The sequence below is a fragment of the Armigeres subalbatus genome, chromosome 2, assembly GCF_024139115.2.
Source record: "Armigeres subalbatus isolate Guangzhou_Male chromosome 2, GZ_Asu_2, whole genome shotgun sequence".
Classification (NCBI taxonomy): Eukaryota; Metazoa; Arthropoda; class Insecta; order Diptera; family Culicidae; genus Armigeres; species Armigeres subalbatus.
Genome location: NC_085140.1, coordinates 236,735,415 through 236,761,098, shown reverse-complemented (window position 1 = coordinate 236,761,098; position 25,684 = coordinate 236,735,415). Strand labels below are relative to the sequence as shown.

General features: G+C 39.8%; 1 protein-coding gene across 1 annotated transcript in view; it reads left to right on the top strand.

Moving 5' to 3' along the window:
- LOC134211937 (sarcoplasmic calcium-binding protein 1-like) overlaps positions 1-25,684 on the top strand; it is a 51,352-nt gene that overhangs the window by 7,681 nt on the left and 17,987 nt on the right. Inside the window, exons 3-4 of the mRNA XM_062689351.1 lie at positions 6,777-6,943; positions 17,427-17,507. Coding sequence (XP_062545335.1) covers positions 6,777-6,943; positions 17,427-17,507 — 248 coding nt within the window. The remainder of the gene's footprint in view (positions 1-6,776; positions 6,944-17,426; positions 17,508-25,684) is intronic.

The following is a 25,684-nucleotide window of genomic DNA, read 5'->3' as shown; positions in this document are numbered from 1 at the left end:
ATATGGCTACTGCTTCTGCCTCATACGCAGGAAGTCGTGGGTTCAACCCCAGGTCCGTTCCATTCTCCTACTTTGTATCTTTCTCTATATTTCTCATGTTCTAGCAATCGCTAGAACTGGAAATGGGCTTCCTTACCGTTTCCATTTCTATTCCTATACCTTCAACTTAAATATTCTGGCAGTAATCTGCTAGAATTGGAAATGAACTATAAAGCTCGTTTCCTACATCCAGTTAGAAATTCCATCAGTCGCTTTCTCCTATCTATCACATTGTGACAGCTCGTTAACCAAGACGGACCTCTGCCTCTCGAACCTAACCAAAAAATTCCAACAAAATTCCGCATGAACTCGTGCAAGTGCAGAGGTATATTCGGCTTGCAATGGGCGAGTGATTGCAGCATCATTTCCTCCCCCCCTACATTGACTTGCATTCTGACGTAGCAGGAGCCAGTATGACGTAGCAAATGGGATCACCAGTACTTGTACATTGAAGATGTGTGCTAGTTCCAAGCAAACATCTGTTGGTTCCCTGTGCAGAAACTACGAGCAGTCAATCTAACTCAAGCTCTCTGTTGAACCAGGCCAAAAAGCTTGCGATTAGGCGGAGGGCGTACCTGCCCCTTTCGAGTTATCTCCCACCCTCTACCATTTGACAATCGTTACAATTGCCTTGATATTCCTTCGAGCATTACCAGTGACCCTGAGGACGTAGCACTCCTCGTCTTCCTAAATTACCAATCTGATGGACATCATGCTCGCGAGTACGCTAGCTGCCTTGCGAAATACCGAGCGGTATGTGCACATAAGCCTTAGTGTGCTATCCAGTTTTCGGACGTTTCAGTTTATTTATGCACTATTGCCCTTTGCTGGGTCGAACGGAGGTTTGTTTCTCTGGAAATCAAGTTCAAAGACACCAGATCATAAGTAGAAGATTTACCCGCATTTCAAAAAATGTTTGTAACCTGACCAGTAAACCGGCCATATTTAATGTGTCCTGCGAAACGCGGGACGCCTATATGGATTGGGTCACTGGCTTGAAAGTGGATTCTCCAAAAGTGCATTTCGCATAGATTTTGGCCCAAAAAAATGGAAAAATGTCTGTAAGGCTGTATGAATTGTAATAAATTTGTTAAACGAAGTCGAAAAAGGCAGCGTCTCGGACGTCTGGTCACATTAGTCATATTCCTCTTGCGAAGTTCTTCCGAATCGAATTTTTATCCATACGCCCCAGGTTCGCTTTTTTAGATTTATATCAAAATAACTTCACATAGAAGTCAGGAAATTCAATGAGACAACAACGATTAACAAGCTTAGGACATATGCCTCCTTTGTGAATCACCTTTTGGTTTTAATTGTATTTTAATATTATACACAAATTTTTGAGAATTGAGAAACCAATTCTGTAGTGCAATGAGCCTTTACAAAATCATTTGGTACCTACTACCTAACTGTTGAACGAAGAATGTGTAATACAATAAAACAATATACACAGCTATTAGTTTTCATAAAAATATTCCAAAACATTTTTTAACAAAAGTTTCATATAAATTTGTGCAATCCTGTCTAAAACTAAAATGATGCATCAGGTGCTCTAGAAATGATTATTTGCACAAAAAAAAGTTTTTGTTACCGAACTACATAAATTGAAATTCCATTGTTCCACATAACATAAATACAATCATCCTTTATTGAAGAAAAATCAAAATGACTTTGAAAAGATTGCGTAAATCTATTTTTCAATGTACTACAAAAGTTTGGTTTGAAACTCGATTATTACTAGAACTTGGCATGGTCCTTTCGTACAGTAATACAAAAAATAAAATGCACTGATAGTGTGATGCAATGTGCAAAATGTACTGCACAGCTGAATGCTGATCACGAACTTGTGGTTTATCTCGCACGTTCTACAAGATTGTGCAAAAGTGTTTTAATCTCACTGATTGAATACGTGATTGGTAATCTACCAAGAAAGCGGAAAAGTCATGATCTACTATCAAGTGCACAATTGAGCATGACTGAAATACTAAAAAAAAACGAACAGCTTAGGGGACATCTCCATCTTCAATGCCTCTACATTCTAACTGGAACTTGACCTGCTTCTCGACTTCTCGACCGAATCGAGAATCGACATCAACGGATTGGCCACTCTACGCTTTATTCGCAAGGCAAATTAACTTAGGTAAAATAACACAAATGACTTGAGCAAAAGTTTTTGAAGATTAGAAAAAAAAAATACCGAAAAACTACATTATACGGTACGACTAATCGGAATCGAAGAACTTGTTGTCGAAGCTTCAACACAGAAGTTCAACAGACGTTCAGTGTGCATCATACTTACCATGTAATCGAATTAAAATCCATTAGAATCATCCCTGGAAAACTTCACGACTCTAACCGCATCGGAATATATTTCTCCATAGCTAAGTACAACAGGACGCTGTCGCCGCGAGTCAAATTGGGGAGAGTTTTTGCCCTTGTCCATCAGCCCAACTGACACAGTTCTGTGGCTGACATTCGAGGGTGGGCATTGAATAAAAGTACCGCTCTCCGGTCGCTACACACTCGTAAAAAGTTGTTGAATTACGGAAAACAACGGCTGTAAAAGCTCTGCTCTATGCTTGAGGACGGTGGCGAATTATTAGCCGACATATCGAACAAATATATTGCCTATACACGTTTGATATGTGTACTTTGCGAGCGGGGATTTTACAGTGACCTTCGTGGTCGCATTTAGATTCGCATTTAGTATTTCGTAAAGCATTTCAGTGACTCTGTTCTGAGCACTCCACATAGCTGTATGTTCGATCGAACCCGGCAAAGCAAGTACCAACAAGGGTAACTAGTCAAATGGGTTTGAAATCAAGGACTATTTGCGTTGTCCCCATGTCCGAAAAATGAAGTGGAAATAACCCAAAAGTATTGGATTGGACAGCATGGTTGGTTACCTACCTACCATGGATTGTCTACCATACACTGAGCTGTTCAAAAGTTAACCATACCGAGAATGTAAAAGTGATGCATGTCATTAATTCTCAAACCCCTAGTTGGTAAGAATTGATTTGATTCCTATGAGGAAACTATCTTTCCCAACTCTGCATTACAACATACTTGACGCTGTTTTTCAACCACTTCACTGTGCGGCATTGGAGTCTCTCAGTTTCTTTCATCAAATTTAAATGAACTGGCTATCATCGTTTGGTTTCGGAAACTTCAATGGAAACAGAGTTCATCTTTTTCCAGATGCCAAAATGGAGACATCAGAATCTCGTTATAATTTCATTAGTTCCTTTAGTTGAAGTAGACCACTTATTCACAGCTCATTTGCATGCTTCCTATCATTTTTGCTTCCTGCTTTGATGGATACTTACCGATTTCCACTGCGATGTGTTATAAATCGAAGAGGATGGTACAAATATGCGTCCGTTGGGGTATGAGATGTAACAGAGAACTATTATCACAGTCTTGAATCCTACCATATTTTGTGATGCGTTTGGTATTGTTATAACAGAGTATGATATGAATAAAGTATATTAATATTAATTAATTTTTGGGATTATTTTTTGGTATTTTACCTCTTATGCAAGGGTAGTTCATAACAGAGTATGGTATCAATAACAGCCAGTATTATTGAGGTAAGGTGCCCTGCTCGGGTAATGTATCAATATCAGAATTCGGTATTATTGAGTAATTTTATTTTGCTCAGGAAGGAATTCCACGATAATAGAAGTAATACGAATACTCTCATATGAAATCAGGGAATTCATGACAGATTATCTAAAGTACAATGGCAATCCAAAAATTAGGTACTCGAGTATATATCGCAGTTCAATTTTTTCTTCAAATCAATGCCCGATTGGCCACGCCGGGAAATTAGGAGGAAAAAAATATTTTCACTTTGAAATATCATCTTCAAAGGAAGGAACAAAATGTCTTCAGCAAAGCCAAAGCTTATCATTTAAGCTTTATTTTGAGGTTTGTTACAATACGGTGGTCCCACTACATTTGAGTAAATTTTTTAACTTCTATATTTCTAGTTTTAGCATTGTACGATGTTCAAAAATTTGATTTGTTTTTAACGATTAGGGCGGAATTTTCGGATTTACAACACTTCAAGAACTGATCATTTTGATTTCCTCCATTGTTTAAAATGCTGAAAAAACCTCAAATTCTCCCAATTTCCCCAGTTCCAAAATATGATGATCCCCCTTTTTGCCCATTAGAAAATATAAGTATTTGAAAATGGCGGATATTTTCAAGAAATACAGTGATATCTCTGCAATCAACCAATGTATTAACTCGGTTGTGTAACCTAAACTTGCATTTTTTATGCTCTAAATCTTTGTAGAAGATATCACTTCGATAGAAATTAAAACTAAAAAGCTACAATCAAAATATTGATATTTGGAGTCACCCTTACATTATTATTTGAAATTATCATAACAAATGATACAAACGACGTACAACAATGATTTTTTGAGCAAAGTGCCGTAAATTGAATAAGGAACAACTTTCTAGAACATCGTACTTAGCTAGAAGTATAGAAGTTAAAAATTTTATCTCAAAATGTAGTGGGACCACCCTATTGCAACAAAGTTCAAAATAAAGCTTAAATAATAAGCTTAGACTTTGCTGAAGACATTTTGTTCCTGAAATGTCATCTTCAAGGTGAAAATATTTTTTTCCTTCTAATTTCCCGGCGTGGTCCATCGTGCAATGTGGTTGTATAAATACACCCCGAAAATAATTATAGGGCATTTGCAGATTTTTATACGAAATGGTGATGTTTGAGAACCAAAATCTCGATTTATAGCGATTAGATTGAGGGCATATTTCGCATCCCAGCATAAAATAACTTATATTTTTAATTAACGATGTTTTTATGCATGTTTACTGAAAAGGCACGTTTTAGTTGGAAATAATTATGAAGCCACTCCACTTGTATGGAACTCCATATAAAAGTGGTAATTTTATAATTATTTCCAACTAAAACGTGCCTTTCGAGTAAACGTGCATACTAAAAACCACCATTAATTGAAAATTTAGGTCATTTCAGGCTGGGATGCCAAATATGTCCTCAATATATTGGTCTTAAAACATAATCATTTTGTATGAAAGTCAACGAATGCCTTATAATTATTTCCTGTTGTGTATATAGCACTGAACTCATGTTTCTTTTTCCTAAAGCAAAAACTCCATTTTATTGACATTTGTTAAATTGCAGAGGTGCCCATTATCAACATTGTTCCGTTCATCTCTTTTTTAACCACCAGTACAAACCAAAATGCGTTATTAATTTCTGAAATATTGACCGCTCACAACATGCACTGCACATTGCAAATGAACCACTAGTTTGAACACCTACTCTACTATACTTCACTAGAACTAGTCAACCACAGGTCTAGAGTACCAGCAAGAGTAGTTTAGTCATTTTGATTTCAATTGTACCGTCAAACATGAATTCCATCTGTCCAAAACTATCGCAATAACACAATATTTACCAAAATTGATGTACACCCGATTCTTTTTTTACACGGGGGATGCGTTCCGTGTAAAAAAAGTTTTCAGTTCAAAATTTGAAAATCCGTGTAAAAAAAGTTTTATGATTTCTCGACGAATCATGCAAAATGGAGCAACTTTGCAAAAATTTTGTATGGGATTATTTTTACACGGCCGTGTAAAAAAAATCCGTGTAAAAACAGAATCGGGTGTATTTAGGGAATGATGGAAATGAGCAAAACGCTTCCGACTTTTCCTATTATGGCTTTTTTAGATTAAACATTTTGAAAATCTGACACTTTTGATAATGCAAATTATCTGCTGGTCATATTTTGGTTAAGTAGGTTTCAGAAACCCCCTGATTGTAGAATAAGCATTTCTCTACTTCGCTTACAAAGAAGGCAGTAGACGAGTGCGTACATGATTTAGTCTTGAGTTTTCAATTCCATGGTATTTTTTTTGACATTATCTTTTGGTCGCAAACTTTACACAACCAATCAATCCATCACTAGGTATACATCCCATAAACTGTTATTCAAATCTCTTGCAAGACACAGTTCTCGAATGGTTGCGACATATTCTCCAGCCAAAAAAGATCTTTAATTAAGAGGCCTCACCGTTCCGTTCGGTGCAGTACGAATTTGCGGTCTGGCGGTTTTCGGCTGCTACAGTCATCCTTCCATTAGCGCCTCTTTATCATGTTTCCGGTCGGGCCAGTGGAAGTGTGTTTTATGTGAGCCTGAATGTAATTAGGTGGAAAATTTCCTCTTGTACAGTGAATGAGGCGGAGAACAATTTGACCCTTTTCTGGCGGAATTTCATGTAGATCTTCTTGAAATCTTGCTTTGAAGCAACTATGCATGATAGTTACAGTTGAAATGGATTTAATTTGAGGTACATTACAAATTTTTTGCTGGTATTTCAACGCATTCCTTCAAGTAACAAGTTTAAATCGAATGGACGACCACAATTTTGTTTTTACCACACTTTTCATGAAAAACATTTCATCATACATTATAAATAGATAAATTATTTAGTATACTGATTTGTCGTAATAAAGTGATAAAGCAAACGTAAACCATAAAGGTCCAAGCACATTGTAACAGGTGTCGGGCTTACATACATATCGTTTAGCTCTAACTGCTCAATTAGTTCCACGGCTAATTCAATTCACGAACTTTGTCCGGTGTGTAAACACTGTGCATTGATGTCTCGTTAGTAGCGCCTTGTTAATTTATAACGTCTTTCTTTCTCTTCTGTCCCTTTCCATAAACCGTCAGATATTGACAACAATGGCTTCCTGGATAACAACGACTTCCAATGCATGGCTCTGCGTGCCACCGTCGTGGAGGGCAAGGGCACCATCAACCCAGCACGCCTGAACGAATACCGGACCATCATGAAGGCGCTGTGGGATGAGATTTCTGCCCTTGCCGATTTCGATAAGGTAAGCAAACGGTGTGATGCCGTGATCCCTTTTGGCTCATTCCTGCCATTCAAACGAAGGTAATATACAAATAACGCCCATGGAGACGCATGGTTGTTAAGGAAATCATTTCTGTTCTTACATCTGGGTCTCAAAAATTAAAATAGGTCATTGCATCCCCAGGATTGCCTTAGGAAGCGATATTTTACCAGTAAATAAGAGATATACTGTCAGCTTGGTGAATAACATCAATTAATAACATTTCATGTGGATAAACAGGTAATCAAAAAACCTGATATCTAAACATTTTCGGCATAATTTATGAATAATATGTTTTGGGATTAGTATCAGATATTAATTAATGTCGAAAAAATATTCATAGAAAAACCAACTACTTCAATTTGTGCACTCTCAGCAATTGTTGTCCCATTAATCACAAGTTTAAATCATCCTGACATCTAACATGTAAAAAACGAGTTTTGTCATTGACGATGTTTCAGATTTGTTATTTATTCGCCAGGGGATGTACGATATTTTGCGAGTTTATAACAGACACTTTCGTTTACATCAATCGTTCCTATAAATCAATCGATTTTTTTGTCAAACAGGTTTTACTATTCTAGATTACATCGCAATAAATAACAGAATAAACCGCTCAAAAATCATGCATACAATAACGTTGAAATTCGTATAAAATATATTGAGGCACTATCGGAACTAATATGCGATGAAATTCGTACGTATAGGCATCGCCTAATTAAAAAGCATAGTTTTATGCAACCAGAAACGATTTTGGAGGCAGTTTCGCCAGTTGCATCAGTTTCTATCGCTTTCATATATTACGGATAGTTAATTTCTATATTGTTTAATTGCTATATTGAGTAAAGGGTTCGGTATCCCTTTAGGATTAGGAAAGATAAATTTATAGTTTACATTTACAATCAAGTCGGTATATTTGCTACGCTTGATCTCTACCGCGTAGTTTACAATTTTGCTGGCTACCATGAATGCCACTTTTTGATCAATTCTGTCTTCTAGAGAACAAGCTCGATGCATCCTTTTTAATCATTAGACTAGTTATCCTACTAGTGCCGCATTCCACCAGTCCGTTGACGGACGGCTTTTCCTGGGATGAACCTTTCTAGCAATCGGCGCATCGCATGTGCGTATTAGGACCATAGACAGCTCATCTCTGCCAAGATCTCTACAGTGTATCCATTTCAGAACTTCTGACAATACCGGATCATGAACTAAATCATCTAACGCATTGTGAGCAGCCATAACGCAACACAAGTGTTTGTGCTTTCTTTTGGTTTTCAAGAGCCTGGTCAATGTGCCGCGTCATGATCAGATCCATAGAGCGAAATTTTCGCAGAGGATGCAATCCTCGTGAACTTTTCAAGAATTAATTCATGAAAAAAATGTTGCTTAGGTTCTTTTGAAAAGTTAAGCGAGAATTCAGAGGCACTAAGTAAATCGGTGGCAGAACTCTTGTTTGGCGAATACAGAAAATATGATTATTATTATTTATTCAGACTAAGGCCGAAGTGGCCTGTGCGGTATATAAGAGTCTCCTCCATTCGGCTCGGTCCATGGCTACACGTCGCCAACCACGCAGTCTACGGAGGGTCCGCAAGTCATCTTCCACCTGATCGATCCACCTTGCCCGCTGCGCACCTCGCCTTCTTGTGCCCGTCGGATCGTTGTCGAGAACCATTTTCACCGGGTTACTGTCCGACATTCTGGCTACGTGCCCGGCCCATCGCAGTCGTCCGATTTTCGCGGTGTGAACGATGGATGGTTCTCCCAACAGCTGATGCAATTCGTGGTTCATTCGCCTCCTCCACGTACCGTCCGCCATCTGCACCCCACCATAGATGGTACGCAGCACTTTCCTTTCGAAAACTCCAAGTGCGCGTTGGTCCTCCACGAGCATCGTCCAGGTCTCGTGTCCGTAGAGGACTACCGGTCTAATGAGCGTTTTGTAGATTGTCAGTTTGGTACGGCGGCGAACTCTATTCGATCGGAGCGTCTTGCGGAGTCCAAAGTACGTACGATTTCCAGCCACTATGCGTCTCCGAATTTCTCTGCTGGTGTCATTTTCGGCAGTCACCAGTGAGCCCAAGTACACAAATTCTTCTACCACCTCGATTTCGTCACCACCGATGCAAACTCGCGGTGTGTGGCTCACATTGTCTTCTCTTGAACCTCTTCCTATCATGTACTTCGTCTTCGACGTGTTGATGACTAGTCCGATCCGCTTAGCTTCCCTCTTCAGTCTGATGTAGGCTTCCTCCATCTTCTCAAAGTTACGTGCCATAATATCTATGTCGTCGGCGAAACCAAATAGCTGGACGGACTTATTGAAAATTGTACCACTCGTGTTAATCCCTGCTCTTCGTATTACCCCTTCCAAAGCGATGTTGAATAGCAAACACGAAAGACCATCACCTTGCCGTAACCCTCTGCGGGTTTCGAAGGGACTCGAGAATGCCCCTGAAACTCGAACTACGCACATCACCCGATCCATCGTCGCCTTAATCAACCGTATCAGTTTATCCGGAAAACCGTGTTAGTGCATTAGCTGCCATAGCTGGTCCCGATCGATTGTATCATATGCGGCTTTGAAGTCGATGAATAGATGATGTGTGGGCACGTTGTATTCGCGGCATTTCTGCAGTACTTGGCGAATGGCGAACACCTGGTCCGTGGTGGAGCGTTCGCCCATAAAACCCGCCTGGTACTGCCCCACGAACTCCCTTGCAGTTGGTGCTAGTCGACGGCATAAAATTTGGGAGAGTACCTTGTAGGCGGCGTTCAGCAATGTGATTGCGCGGTAATTGCTACAATCCAGCTTATCGCCCTTTCTGTAGATGGGACACGACACCTTCCATCCACTCCTGCGGCAAAACTTCCTCCTCCCAAATCTTGGTAATGACCCAGTGCAGCGTTCTAGCCAGTGCCTCACCACCGTGTTTAAATAGCTCTCCTGGTAGTTGGTCAACCCCAGGGGCTTTGTTGTTCTTGAGCCGGCCAATCTCCTCCTGGATTTCCTGGAGATCCGGAGCCGGGAAGATTATGTCCTGCGCGCGTTCTCCCAGGTCCATCACTATACTGCCATCTTCGTCTGCCACATCGCCATTCAGGTGTTCTTCGTAGTGCTGCCGCCACCTTTGGATCACCTCACGCTCGTTCGTAAGAAGGTTCCCGTTTATGTCCTTACACATATCAGGCTGTGGTACGTGGCCCTTACGTGAACGGTTCAACTTCTCATAGAACTTTCGTGTGTTATTAGCGCGGTACAGTTGCTCCGTTTCTTCACGGTCTCGATCTTCCTGCTGGCGCTTTTTCCTCCGGAAAATCGAGTTTTGTCTGTTCCGCGCCTGTTTATATCGTGCCTCGTTCGCCCTCGTGCGGTGTTGCAGCAATCTCGCCCATGCTGCATTCTTCTCTTCCACTAACTGCTCACATTCGCCGTCATACCAGTCGTTTCTCTGATTCGGGGGCACCGTGCCAAGTGCAGCGGTTGCGGTGCTACCAATGGCGGATCGAATATCTCTCCAGCCATCCTCAAGAGACGCTGCGCCTAGCTGCTCTTCCGTTGGGAGTGCCACTTCCAGCTGCTGCGCGTATTCTTGGGCTAGTCTACCGTCTTGTAGCCGCCCAATGTTAAGCCGCGGCGTCCGACTTCGACGCGTGTTGTACACCGTCGAGAGTTTTGAGCGCAGGCATACTGCAACGAGGTAGTGGTCGGATTCAATATTCGCACTGCGGTAAGTGCGGACGTTCGTGATGTCGGAGAAGAATTTACCGTCGATTAGAACGTGGTCGATTTGGTATTCCGTTTCTTGGTTAGGTGATCTCCATGTGGCCTTGTGGATATTTTTGCGGGGAAAGAAGGTGCTTCGGACTACCATTCCGCGGGAGGCTTCGAAGTTTATGCATCGTTGGCCGTTGTCATTCGATACGGTGTGCAGACTATCCGGTCCGATGACCGGTCTATACATTTCCTCCCTTCCTACCTGTGCGTTCATGTCACCGATGACGATTTTAACGTCCCGCAGTGGGCATCCATCGTATGTCTGCTCCAGCTGTGCGTAGAACGCTTCTTTCTCGTCGTCGGGTCTCCCTTCGTGTGTGCAGTGCACGTTGATGATGCTATAGTTGAAGAAACGGCCTTTAATCCTCAGCTTGCACATCCTTGCGTTGATTGGCTGCCACTCAATCACGCGTTGGCGCATCTTACCCAGCACTATGAAGCCGGTTCCCAGCTCGTTGGTGGTGCCACAGCTTTGGTAGAAGGTAGCCGCTCGATGCCCGCTTTTCCACACTTTCTGTCCTGTCCAGCAAATCTCCTGCAGCGCCACGACGTCGAAGTTGCGGGGATGTAATTCATCGTAGATCATCCTGTCGCAACCTGCGAAACCTAGCGACTTGCAATTCCATGTTCCAAGCTTCCAATCGTGATCCTGTATTCGTCGCCTAGGTCTTTGCCGATTATATCGAGTCGCATTATCTCTTATATTGTTCGTAATGATTGGTTTTCTAGGCGGCTTATTGGGCCTGCGCAAACCTCCTGTCTCGTCGGAGGGCCGTCGTGTCAGGGCTGTTTAGCGTCCCACCTAACACCAGGACTTGGGCTTGTGCGCTTTGAGCGGCACACGGTCGCTTTGGTGGGGCCTACTTGCGGATACATGCAGCTTTTTATAGAGGTTTAACAGGGCCCACTGTCAAACCCCACCACATCCTAGGCAAGCCCCACAACTCGCAGATGGCCTGGGGAGGGATCGTCAAGCCCTTGGACATAGTCCCTGCTGCCCCCGAAAACAGAAAATATGAACACATGTTAATGAATTGGTCAGTTTCAAGCCATGGAGCTGGAATCGGGTTCACCGGTCCCAACATCACCATCTCAAACAGTCTTCCAATTGTCTTCCATTTGTAATATCTTCTCCGCCGAAGCTGCCGCGGCTTTCATGGCACCCACGTATGTACCTATCGAGGAAGCCAATTTTGGTTCTGACCGACTAACCAGTGTCATATCCGCGCTGCAGAGCGAGTAGCCTAAGCACTCCTGCACCCAGCGCATTCTTGCTAACCAGCGCCAGATCATGACGTTTGAACGTTGAACGTCCTACACATACCAGCAAGAGGTTCATTATGCCCGTAATTTGTGCGGGCACCATGAAGAAACAGAAAATTGTTTGACCGAAGCTGTCTATGGGGAATATTTGAATTCAGACTAGATAGAAGACCTGGGCAATCAACTTTGGAATTGAGAAGATCAGAGACATAAAGCGCCTTGGATCATCGCGGCGCACACTTTAAAGGTACATTCCTATTAGCTTACAACGATCATCGTAACTGGGAAGATTGAAGGGATCATTCCATGGTAGGTGGTGTTGAGCAAAACGAAAAAAATTGCGTTGAATTGTTTCAATGCGTTGAATACTGTTGAGATAGTATGGTGCCCAAACCAAACAATGCACGAGTATTATAAAATCGATCTCACAAGTGAACAATACAGGGATTTGAGACATTGAATGTTTTAAAATTTTTAGCTATTCGGAGGATGAAACCTAGTGTTTTGGAGGCTTTTGAGATGATGTAACCGATATGATCCTTAAAAGTTGGCTTCGAATCAAACAGAGCTCCTACATCTTTGACAGCACCAACTTTGTAATCAAAATCGAGCAAAGAGCGTTGACGGGACAATGAAATTATTGAGCATTTACCAGCGTTCAAATCTATACGGTTGATTATACACCAATTAGTGAACCGCTCCTGCTGAGATTGTAGGAATAGGGCATCGTGAACAGTTATAGTTTAAAATGACCTCCAAATGAAAGTTTGAGGTATTTAAAAAGTGAATGGATATCATTCAGGTAGACCAAAAAAATAGCGGACCTAAGTGACGTCTTTATGCCACCGACCTTTTTGCTGGTGTCGCTATTTAACTTAATTTTTCTATGACAGATTTGGTGGAAATCAAATTCAAAATTATGTGCATTTTTTAGTAAAGGAAACAAAAAATATAGATACGTATCATTATATTTGATTTATGTATCGAATCTTTGACGGAAAGACATTACGGCGAATAAACATTAGATCATATGGCCATTTGGTCAAAATTAAGCTTGTACATTAGATCGCCCTTTCGACGAAATGTCATTTGACCAAACGTCATTCCACTTAATGTCAATCAACGTAATGTCCCGAAGCCGACTAAGCATTGGTTAAATAACATTTCGATATGAAAATTATGTTAAGATTTTAGTGAAATGTATAATTTGTTCCTACTATCCAATTTAATTCCACCGAAGTGGTGATGAACTCGTCTTATGACAAGTGAAATAACATTGATCTCATGTTATTTTAGCTTTTGTTTAAAAAATAATAGAAGAAAGGTTTTTTTTTCATCGAAACCTCATATTTTACTATTTCTGTCTGTTTTCAGTTTTTCTTTAGTCCACCAAGGTCTTCAGAAGTTTCCGTTTGCTAAGGAAAAAAAATCAGGTTCCGTATTCGTTTCTTCCGTTGCTGATTGAACTTCTTCACGTCAATCGAGTTCCTCGTCCTCCAATCAGTTCATCCATGTATCTTATGTTCCATGGAATATTCAATCAAATTTAATCAAAAATCCATTGACTAAGAATTTTTTTCCTCAATTACCTATTGCCTATGCTGTAATTTATTTTCAACATTCGACTAAGTTTCCATTCGCCTAAATGTCCATTGGACTAAATTTTCATTCAACTAAATTTTAGTCCTTTCGACTAAATATTGATTTGACCAAATGTCTATTCGACTAAATGTCATTTCGACGAAATGTCATTAGACCGAACGTCATTCAACTAAATGCCATTCGATGAAATGTTCCAAAGCCTCTCATACATATTTGATTTTATTTGGACATATATGGACAATAATTTGACAGTAAACACCCGTTTTGCAATTAATTATTATTGAAATGTTACAGAGTTAAAATACTTCACTATTTATTCCATTTACAACAACTATTATCTCTTTGAATTAACAGATACGTATTTCGTTTTCTACTTGAAAACTTCTTCAGTGTTTTGCAATATTTAAATTATTTGAATATAAATAGTTGAAGGATCTTGCTATTATATTCAATTAAATTTCGACATGGCAGAACTACGATCCAATGTTTTTGCCTTTCTCGTATACTAAGTATACGTAAAGGCTATATGATCACAACAAATCCGAGCTTTTGATAGAAGGCTCGGAGACTCATAGTGTTATATCCTGCCTGATTTTTCGATCCTGTTCCTGAATCCTGCCTGATTTTTCGCTATTAAAAATTGGTCCAATCGGCTTGGAAAAATACATTGATTTTTTCTCAATACCACCCCTCCCTTGGAAATTAAAAAAAAACTGCTGCAATGCATTTAAACGAATGCAAATAAATGTGAATTTAAGGAAATAAGTGAATCTATCTCCCTAAAGTGCAATTTTGACCTCTCTTATGTGAATTTCTCGTAATAAAGCCTGTCCACGTTAAACCTCGGACACCCATACGATTGAATTGTAATTCCAGTTCAACGAAATCAACCTTTTTTTGCTTCTTTCCACCATTTCCATTGTACTCAATAGATTTTTTGCTGAATTGTATTCAGATTTTTTAACACGTCTAGCTTTTGAGAAAAACATAATAAACTCGTCTTATGTTTTTTTCTCTGGTTGAATTGAACCATGTAGGAATTACAATGTTTTCAACTTAAACTAAACTTAACCTATTTTATACTAAGGGTACAAGGAGTTAATCGTTGCAATATAAGATTACAACGATTTTTGTCTAAAATTGGAAATTATTTTGTTGGACATTTGTTGCAATGTCTCAATATTAGAATTTCTATGAAGTTCATTGGTACTATACCACGGAGGCAACTTCAGAATCATTTTCAAAATTTTATTTTGAATCCTCTGAAGTGCCTTCTTTCTGGTATTGCAGCAACTAGTCCATATTGGCACAGCATACAACATGGCAGGTCTAAAAATTTGTTTGTAAATCAAAAGTTTGTTCTTAAGACAAAGTTTTGATTTTCTGTTTATAAGTGGATATAGACACTTAATATATTTGTTACATTTGGCTTGAAGGCCTTCAATGTGATTTTTAAAAGTTAATTTTTGATCTAACAGAAGTCCTAAATATTTAGCTTCGCTAGACCAATTAATTGGAACCCCATTCATAGTGACAATATGTCTGCTAGAAGGTTTCAAATAAGAAGCTCTCGGCTTATGTGGGAAAATTATAAGCTGAGTTTTGATAGCATTCGGGGAAATTTTCCATTTTTGCAAGTAAGTGGAGAAAATATCCAAACTTTTTTGCAATCTACTACAAATGACACGAAGGCTTCGCCCTTTGGCTGAGAGGCCCGTGTCATCTGCAAACAAAGATTTTTGACACCCTGGTGGTAAATAAGGTAAGTCAGAAGTAAAAATGTTATACAATATGGGCCCCAGTATGCTGCCTTGGGGGACACCAGCCCTTACAGGTAATCTATCAGATTTAGAATTCTGATAGTTTACCTGCAGTGAGCGACCTGAAAAATAATTTTGGATCAGTTTAATGATGTACAGAGGAAAATTAAAATTCATCAATTTTACAATCAAACCTTCATGCCAAACACTGTCAAATGCTTTCTCTATATCAAGAAGAGCAACTCTCGCTTAATTTTTCAAAAGGACCTAAGTAACATTTTTTCATGAATTAATATGAATACAGCAATCAATAGCTTTCATGTTGTTCTGTTGATTGCGCTATTCAAATTAATTCATGAAAAAAATGTTACTTAGGTCCTTTTGAAAAGTTAAGCGAGAACTCCAGTCGAATATCCTTCAGATTTGTTGAGCCGAATTAAGTTCGTAACTCTTAATAACTGATGGGTGGTTGAATGCCCATGGCGAAAACCAAATTGCTCATCAGCAAAAATAGAATTGTCATATGTTTCCATGTTCATTTCGACTATTGCACAGTAAGATTCGCTGGCAGCAAACTCTGATTCAAAAAGCATTGCATAGTGAACATTTCCAATGAAATTGCTTATTAACCAGAAACCAGAAATCAAATCAGAAGACAACATTGTTACCTTTCCGCAAACTCGGATGCAACTGTCGCGATTTCATCTCGGATAGAGTCGGGATTCTGCCACCATTATCGTTAGAATGGGGGCACATGAGCTACAAAAAAACCAAAACCTCATTGTTTATCTTTCATTTCCAATTTCACCTACACGCTCGGTTGTGATGATGGGTGAAAGCATTTTTCTGGTTTGCTCTGGAAATCACCTTTGAATCACCCAGATTGTAAACATCAAACAACTATAGGTATGCAGGTGTGTATGCGGTATGAGATGTACTAAACTTTAATTGAATCCACATAAAAGCAGAGTATTCTGATCAATCCACCGACGGGGAATCTATCATTTCAATGCAATAAGAGATGACCCATGGAAAACAATTTCAGAAAAAAAAGATAATAGCATTATATCTCTCATTTCAAATCACAATGTTTTCATAGATTCAAGTACACATTTATTTTTTATATGAATATTAAAGAAGAACTTGAAATTTTGCGTAACCAAATCTAAAATTGATTTTTGGTTTTCATTAAAAAAAAATTATTGAAATTTTTTATTTTATTGGAAATTTTTATTAATTATTATCTCTTCAACATGCTAAAAGAAACATAATAAAAATATCGATTTTACACACAGAACGTAAACGATAGTGGTGGTGGAAATCGAGCGTCAAAAAGGTCTTTTTCAAATAAAACGTATTTTTTAGACTTCTCATAATTTACATAATTAAATCGGTATAAAATTGGTAGGTTTTCAATAAACATTTCTTTTTGAACGCACTACTGTCTTTATGGCTGTAGGAACTTAGGCAACCGAGGTATGCGCAGTATTTTGACTGTATGCAATAAATTGCATTTAATCGAACATTTTTAGTTTTTCTTCAGCATCAATCCGTTGCGCGAAAAGTAAACCGAAATCGCAACCCTGGGTGGACCGAAAATGGCATATATTAACCGTTAATTCAATACACAGAATTCAACACCGTGCACACATGAAAATGGTGTTACTTTGCCATTGATACTAAGCAGAGAGGCATTGTGGCTCGGATACTGCATGGTTTATTTTAGTTTATTTTTTATTTAAATTCACCAAACAGTATGGGGTCAGCGCACATTGTTTGGACTAATTTGATCACGCACAGTTTGCTTGAATTCTGAATATATGTTTTTTTAAAAGTAGATTACTTTTGATGCATCGTTTGTTGTTAAAAGTCATGACATTATACGTTCTTGTTGAATTACAAAACGTCTTAAGTTTTGCTGTTCAATGGAAATAAACATTTATATTTACATTTGTATTACATAAAATTACTGGTAGGAATGAGCCAAAAACCACTATAATCTCGTAATTTGAACCGCGTTCAGAAACAATTAATAAATATTATCTTTTCATTGAAACAGGACGGTAAAATCACAACCGACGAGTTCAAAGATGCCGTGAAATCTACCTGCGTTGGAAAGTCTTATGCCGATTTCCCCAAGGTAAGTACTCTCCGGAAGAACAACAGTCTGCAATGCCGGCACTTTATTTATATGAGTTAACCGTTTTGAATTTATTTCTGCCCATGCGAGCTCGATCTAGCTATGAAAATAAATTGTAGCATTTTCGTCATTCAACGGTGGTTATGGCGCGCGCGAGCGGCATCGCGCCACGGTAAAAACATTTCCGTGCCGACGACGCCGCGTGCCTGATATTGTTTTCGTAGGTCAGTGGCCGCGCGGAAAATTTTATAAGGTGTCGACGTGCACCATTACAACTGTTCAAACAGCAAAGTTAACATTTGAATGGTAACATCAGCGATGAAAACCGCAGGTAACGCTCTTTCCTCTAGCTCAATATTGGAGTTGAGCGATGTTTGCCATTTATTCATGTTCGAAACTCGAACCCAATCTGTAGGGGAGACTGGGCAGACTTGATTCTCTTTTATCATTTCCAATGTATCACAGCTGAAAATAAATTAATTTACGCGGTTTTCGCACAGAGTCTCTGAGAAACAAATAATTTAACTGTAATGATGTACGAAAGTAAAAAAAAAAATGTAAATTGTAAAAATGTAAATTGTTGTTATTATTGATATACAATCGATTTTGCTTTGATAACAGTTGAAAGGGGATCTCTGATTTTTAGAGTATTTTTTCTTAAAAATGTTTAGATTTTCCAATTTGCTGTACGTATTTATGGAAATTGACAGTGCATGCAGTCTTAGAAATTTGGGAAACCCTTCATCAAATTAGTATAATCTATAAAAAAAATGGAAACCTGAGAATAAATTTATATTTCTTTAAAATTATTATGACAAGTTTTTGAATGGGTTACTAATGAGGGATCAAGTGTCCCCATATGGTGTTAACAACTCTAAATATAAATATCCTAGAAAAGTGAACGAAAGTTCTTTTTTATCAGTACAGATTATTTATTATAGGTATGGCTTTGTGCTGCGAAAAAATATAGCATTTGGTCACTGCTATGAAAATATATTCAAATTTTCAGTGGCAACTAAAAAAATCTCTAGGGGGCGTTCAAAAACAAAATCCGGCCTGTAAGGTTAGTACGATTGCCAATCCAAAATATAAGTCACTGCATAAGCATAATTTGTCTAGAGAATCTAATACTGAAAAATATGCTAGAACAAAACTACTTTAGTTCCCGGTAAAACACGGGGGATCCTCACATCACCCTATTGGAGAAGGCTTATAGTCTTAGAAAAAGATAATTGGAAATAACGACGAAGAAAAATATAGGGGTAATGACGGCTTTGGCAGGTTTTGCTCTATTATTGGCAGGGGGGTTTTTTACGACTGATTATGCTCAAATTTGGCCCAAACATTCTTTGCATATCAAAGAATATTTTGGCCAAATTTCATAAAATTCGGTCGACAAAAACCCCCCTGCCAATAATAGAACAAAACCTGCCAAAGCCGTCTGTTCCCCTATTTCGGCAATTTTGAAAAATTCTATCAGCTACTCCAGATCTTTTAAAAGTTTTTGAGTGTTATACACATCAAGCTATGGCAATCATGTGGTGGAACTAAATGGGGTGGTACTAACTCGACTTATAACAACTGCATTCTGTTCTCGCATCACCGGCAGGATGTTCCGTTGAAAATTCATCTGCTCATAGAAGCATGTTTTTAATATTTGCAATTTTGTTGATATTGATTCAAGCCTGTCAATCATTTCCACAAATTCAATGACAGCTTACCAATAATAGGTAAGGCCGGGAAGGATATGTTCATACGTGTGACAATCAAGTTTGTTTTATTATTTCGAATGATAATTTGATTAAATTTCTAAAAATGGCCTAAATTTGCACAAAAACTTTGTTCATATAAATCCTTTGGTAGCCAAATTTGGTCAAATTTCAGTGCGTTTAAAAATCATGTTTGAGGTTAAGTTGAGGAATTTAAACTAATAGTGCTGTAAAGGGGCCTCCTTAGCCGTGTGGTAAGACGCGCGGCTTCTAAGAAAGACCATGCTGAGGATGGTTGGGTTCGATTCCCGGTGCCGGTCTAGGCAATTTTCGGATTGGAAATTGTCTCGACTTCCCTGGTTTATGCCCAGTATCATCGTGTTAGCCTCATGATATACGAATGCAAAAATGGTAACCTGGCTTTAGAAACCTCGCAGTTAATAACTGTGTAAGCGCTTAATGAACACTAAGCTGCGAGGTGGCTCTGTCCCAGTGTGGGGATGTAATGCCAATAAGAAGAAGAAGAAGTGCTGTGAAAATAGATATGCTATATTTTTCTTGCGGTGTAGATGATGGTGATGATACTACCAACTATTACAGCCTGTTGACACCTGCCTATAGCACTCGCATAGACACTTACGTATGCTCCGCAAGAAGACTTACTCACTCTTCTGCCCCAAGGGTAGAACGTAAAAGACCTTCATCGTGGGCGGCTGCTCGCTTTACCCTTAAACTGGGTCCAGGCCAGATTCCGGTCGGCTTCCTTTATTCCTTTGTTGAGTCTGCGTTGCCACGAGCTCCTGGGTTTGCCTTTGCTGCGATGTTCTGTAGGATTCCAGTCCAGCACTTGCTTGCAGATAATGTGTGGCCGAACTACCTCCATTTACGCTCTCGAATTTCTGTTGATATCGGTTTTTGATGGCATCATCGGTGAAGCTCAGCATTCGAGGTCCATGCTGCCATATCACAACATAGACAGTAGTCCTCATTCAGTATGGTGTTCACCCCATCCTGCAACAGGGTGGCACCACTTGTCTACCAAGCCGGAGGCGACCCTAGGTTGGTGGCTCCTATGCCCCTCCTACCTCGGCTACGGGACAGACCCTTTCATATCTCTTATTTCTGAGGTGCCGCAGAAGCATCAACCCCCTGACACTCCTGCCAGGCATAGCGAGACTTTCGTGTCCCCTAATTCTGACATGCCGCAGAGCCAAATCGAAGCCATCTAGATGCTCCATAGTAATATGCTGTCAGAGCAGCCCACGGTTTAGTACACGGTCAATCGCACCCACCATGATCTCATCGTTTACGACGAAGAATATTGACGAAGATAGAATACATCTTTGTCTCACTCCAGCGATCATCCGGATGGGGTCAGACAAATCTGCGTTATGCAGGACTTCGCACGTAAAAGCTGCGCTTCGATGAGGTCTAAGGGCGCCCACAGATTTTCGTGGTTCAGACGATTGAAAACTTTTTCGTAGCCAATGAATACAAAATTGAAGGACTCTTTGAATTCGTCGACCTGCTCCAGGATAATACGGAGCATGACAATATGCTCCACACATGATATTCCGGGGCAAAATTCTGCCTGTTGCCATCAGAGAGTCGTGTCTATCTTCTCCTGTATGCAGGCATTGCATTTTATCCCATCATACAATCTTCTGAGCAAAGATACTGATGATATCCAGGGATATCGATCTTAGTTATCTATCTGCTCAGTAAACAAAGTGCAATATTCGCTATGGAGAAACATTTTTTCACTGTTTTTGTTGTAGCAACGCCCTCGCAACATGAACAAACCCCGAAACACGCTGGCTATCTGGATCATCATTGAATGCTCAAATGATAATATCTTTCCAGAGTGCTCTTTGCATAAGCAAAGATAATATCCTGTGCTCAGATGATATTGCAATGCCTGCCTGTATGTATTCGATTTATGATAACTTTGCACAAAAATTTTAAAACAATGCACAGTAACATGATGCTTCGCAAATTGATCACTGTCAGATCCCTTTTTTTTCGGGCTCTTCACTAAGACACCTTGCATCCAGTCGGTCGAAAAAATCGCGGTATCCCAGATTTTGCAGAATAGTTTATGCAAAATTTACGCAGATAGCATGGTGTCAGCTTTCAGCATCGCTGCTGCAATGCGATCGACCTCGGGAGCCTTGCTGGATTTCATGCTTCGGAGTTAACGCGGGTAATGCATCGCACCCTTGGCGGCCCATGCCGAGATGTTGATGGCTCGAACCAACGTTTTAGCTGATATGGTGGGTCGCCAGGGTCGGTGAGTAAGTGAGTGAGAAGATTGAAGCAGCCATTCGAAGCAAGAAATCATCGCGTCTTCGCCGGAATCCTTGGATTCATCCTTCTCATGCGTAGTCATCCTTCTCAAGAGACAAACATGGAGCGAAGAGCCCGTCCTTTTTTCACAAAATGCTATCAACAGGAAGTTGGCAGGCTTCAGTGGGCTGGTCACTTAGTGCGATTGTCGGAAGAGAGAATAGCGAAAACAATATTCAACAGAGAACCAGATAGAGGCCAGCGTTCCACATTGAGGCTTTGAATGACAGTACAAACATAGTTCAAGCAGCACCTTCTTGACTACAAGAGAAGGGCAAACTTCTCTCTTTCTTATTAGCATACAACCAAAGCATCCATCTTGATGGTTACAACTCAAACTACCGAGCGAATAAATCCATTTTTGATGAGGTTTAACCGAGATCTGCTTCAGGATCTATCCAATTTTAGAAAGGTTTGATCTCAAAAATTGAAAAAGTTCAATCTATTTTGAAGATGGAATCAATGTGATCGTTATATTTCCAGTCCCTTCATAATGGTAGACTAGCCATGATAAATTATCCTCATAATCTATACTAAACATGGCGAGCCATTTAATAGAGACCAACAGTAGCATCTGCCTGTGGTAGTACGCATCGACGAGGATTCAGCAGTTGCCCATCAGGAAGGCACGGGAACTGGTCACCGCACTAGACGCGCATTGCCGCTTCATTAACTGGCTCTGAGACGAATCATGTTCACGTGTTACAGTCGATTAGCCAAAGCTTTGGACATTGAATCTGCCAACTTCCTACCTACATGGATATTTGGTTGGCTACAGCGTTGATACACCTATGCCTGGCGTATAGTAGAGCTACATAATCGTCGGTCTTGGGCAAGGTTCCTTCAGTTTCCCCGAACGCTTAGGGTCCCCAGGTCCGACTCCACCGCGTGCAGCCAGCGTGTGCGTGGCCATCCACGAAATCATCAACTTCTATCCGGTTCTCTCAAAATGGATTATTTTAGTCTATTTTTTTTTTCTTCACTCATTTCGCCTTTCGGAGTTGAATAATCATGACAGAGTCCTAAAATGGCTGCCAAAAATGACTGCCATCCTAGCCCCACTTTGCGTTTTTGGCAGCATAGATGTCATTATGGCCGGGGTTCTGCCAAATCACACCAAGCGCCAATGAAAAATGTCCAACTTTTTCACCAAGGTTTTCATGTAACAGATTCAATTATTCACAAATTGCATCGGGCATCGTTCAACGCCATAACTGAGGATATCCTACAACGAATGTACGCATGATTTGACATAAAATACTTTTCGTTTTGCTTTTGCGAACAAAATATTACAAGTCAGTCAAAAGGCCGCTTGGTGCGGTTTGGCTGAACCCCGACCATATATAGGTGATAGTACATCTGAAACCCCCCAGAGTCAATTGGTATATAGTGCCATGGGTCTCCGAGCGTTCTATAAAAAGTTTGATTTTGGAGTAATATGACAGCCTTTTGGTACAACTTTGTTGTACGAGAAAGGCAAAACATTATCTGCTGAAACTGAGCAAGGATGAAAAACTTCGTTTCGCTGTTACCTGCAGCACCTTAGAATAAGAGAGCCTCTATTTTGTAAGTGCCTCAATTTTAAGCATTAACAATTACGAAAAACATGATAAAATAATAAACTGCAGATGGATTTTGAATAAATGGATCAAACCCCGTAAGGCTTTTCTTGACTAGGCTCTGAAATATTTTCTTTTGGATTTCATAGACCGTCCAAACTGTTCTGGTGTAAATATCCTCGAATGTATCCGAATAGAAGTCTAGCAACAAAATGTTCTGCAACCAAAATTATGTCCAATAATATGCATATAATGATAAGACATAAACATATCAGGTTTTGAATTAACGTAAAACATTGCAGGGTCGATAAGAACATTATTTTGAGCTTTTAGTGGAATGTTTTTACTTGTCATAAGACGAGCTCGTACAATTCCATTTAATTCCACCACTTGATTGTACCTTTGACAGATACGTATTTCGATGGTATCTGTCACCGTCTTCAGTGTCTCGTGCTTGGCTCGCCTTAATTCGAGTCGACGAAATCGAGTCGAGTACGAGACACTGAAAACGGCCTCATGGTTGAGGTCGAAATACGTGTATGTCAAAGGTACGATCAAGTGGTGGAATTCAACGGAATTGTAAGAATTTGTCGTATGACCAATTTCAGGATCTCCAAAACTGAATGTTCATAATATGTAATCTATCCGAATCACTAAACATTCAGTTGAAATGATTTCATTAGTTATACAACCTACTACATCTAGCTCTGTTTTGGATTCTACACTGCCAATCTAAAACGCTTGGCATATATGACCCATCCGCAGTTTTTTTGGCTCTGAATTTTCTTTGATTGAAGTTTATTTTAAACTATTGTCTCAATACTCTCCTTTCGGTGACGTTAGATATCAAAAATGATGTTTCTTCAGAAAAGCTCGTATATTTTATTGAATAAAAAAAACGCGAGAAAAGATTAACCGCAATTAACATCAATTTGGAAATCACGGACCAAAAATCTTAATTGTAGCTATTAATGTACGTAATATGGAAAAAGATTCATTAGTTCATGGGTGCATGCCCTCATTATCTCGACTCGTAGAGAAGGCTTCAAAGCAAGAAACTGCAACCACAGAACGATTCAAAACCGGAAAGGTCTAAAAAGTTAATTGGAAATTTTCCCTACCTCCTTTAAGCAGTATCAGCTTACATACAAAATTTTCCATGATACCAAATCAATTCTATCTGAAACGGAGGAAATCAATTCGTTTTTTATTATTACTTTTTAATACAGAAAAAATAATTGAAACGACGATACCGTGCGAACGTCGGATTGAATAAGGATAATTAAGATTGCAAATCATATTGACGAGTAATAACCATTATGTTGCATGAAGAAGCAATCAATTCCAGTGTTCGGTATCAATTTGGTTTGAAATTCCATTGACTATTTCAGTGCATTGCTCATAAGGCATTTCGTAATTAAACCACAATTTCATACAAACTATGTCATCCATTGTTTTCAAGACGAAGCCCTCAATGGATGGATATCTTTCACGCAAACAATGATAACATATTTGAAATAAACAACATTCCACTTAATTTGTCCCGCTCAAAAACACATGTTCTGATAAATCGATTTCCCGCAAATTGAAGAGATATCGAGACCACCGCCGAAGTGCTGGCACCTAACAACGTAAACACACCGAGCACCGAAGGCGATCGTAAATCTCCTATTCTCAGCTGTTATAGCCTTTACAGTACAGCCATCGATTCGAAGGAAACAATGAACCGTTTATAGAGGCCCGATGCGGTTTCCCAGTAGTTGCTGTAGAAGAGCACGGTCGTAAATTTTCCCAACAAAAGCATGCTCAAACCATCAAATTTCAACTCTAACCGCAGATATACATTTACAGTTGGACCGAGACCACGTGCCACTCGTTGTTTTGATTACCATATCTTCCAGCTCTAATCGTCGTTTCCTTCCGAAAATGGCGGGGAGAGCAGCGCGGAAATTTGATAATTGGACAACACGACACGGACATCGTGGGCGGTCATGGCCACCACTTGTCATGTGGCGCCCACTTCAACGGCGATATGTGCGTTATTGAATATCGGAAACCAGTAAGCAATGTTGTTATCCCTAATGTCACCGATATGCCGTTGGATTTTGTCACGTGCAAATTATGCACCCGTGTCATCCGAGGGTGGCGTAAATTTGCATCCATTTCTATGATAAAGATCACGATGGAGACGGTAAATATTGTTGGCTCACAGCGCGTTTTGCCGGGAAAGGGACGCGCCACTTAAATCTGATGTCAGTTTGAGAGGTGGAGTGGAGAGATGTATGTGAGCATTAAAATGGATAACATTGTGGCTGCTAGATTGATAGCACCCTGTTGAGACGTACCGTGGGGCATCGAAATCCGCACTTCAGTTTATGTAGAAGTCTGCAGAAAATACGAATCGAATGTAAATACAAAACGTTCGACGTTGATGCAGGTGCACGAGGGCGTCTTTCTACGAAAAACATGATAAAATAATATACACAACCAAACCAACACCTCCTGAATCGATATCCTTCCTTCAAATCGTTTGGATTTCGAATGAAAGAATCAAAATTAGTAC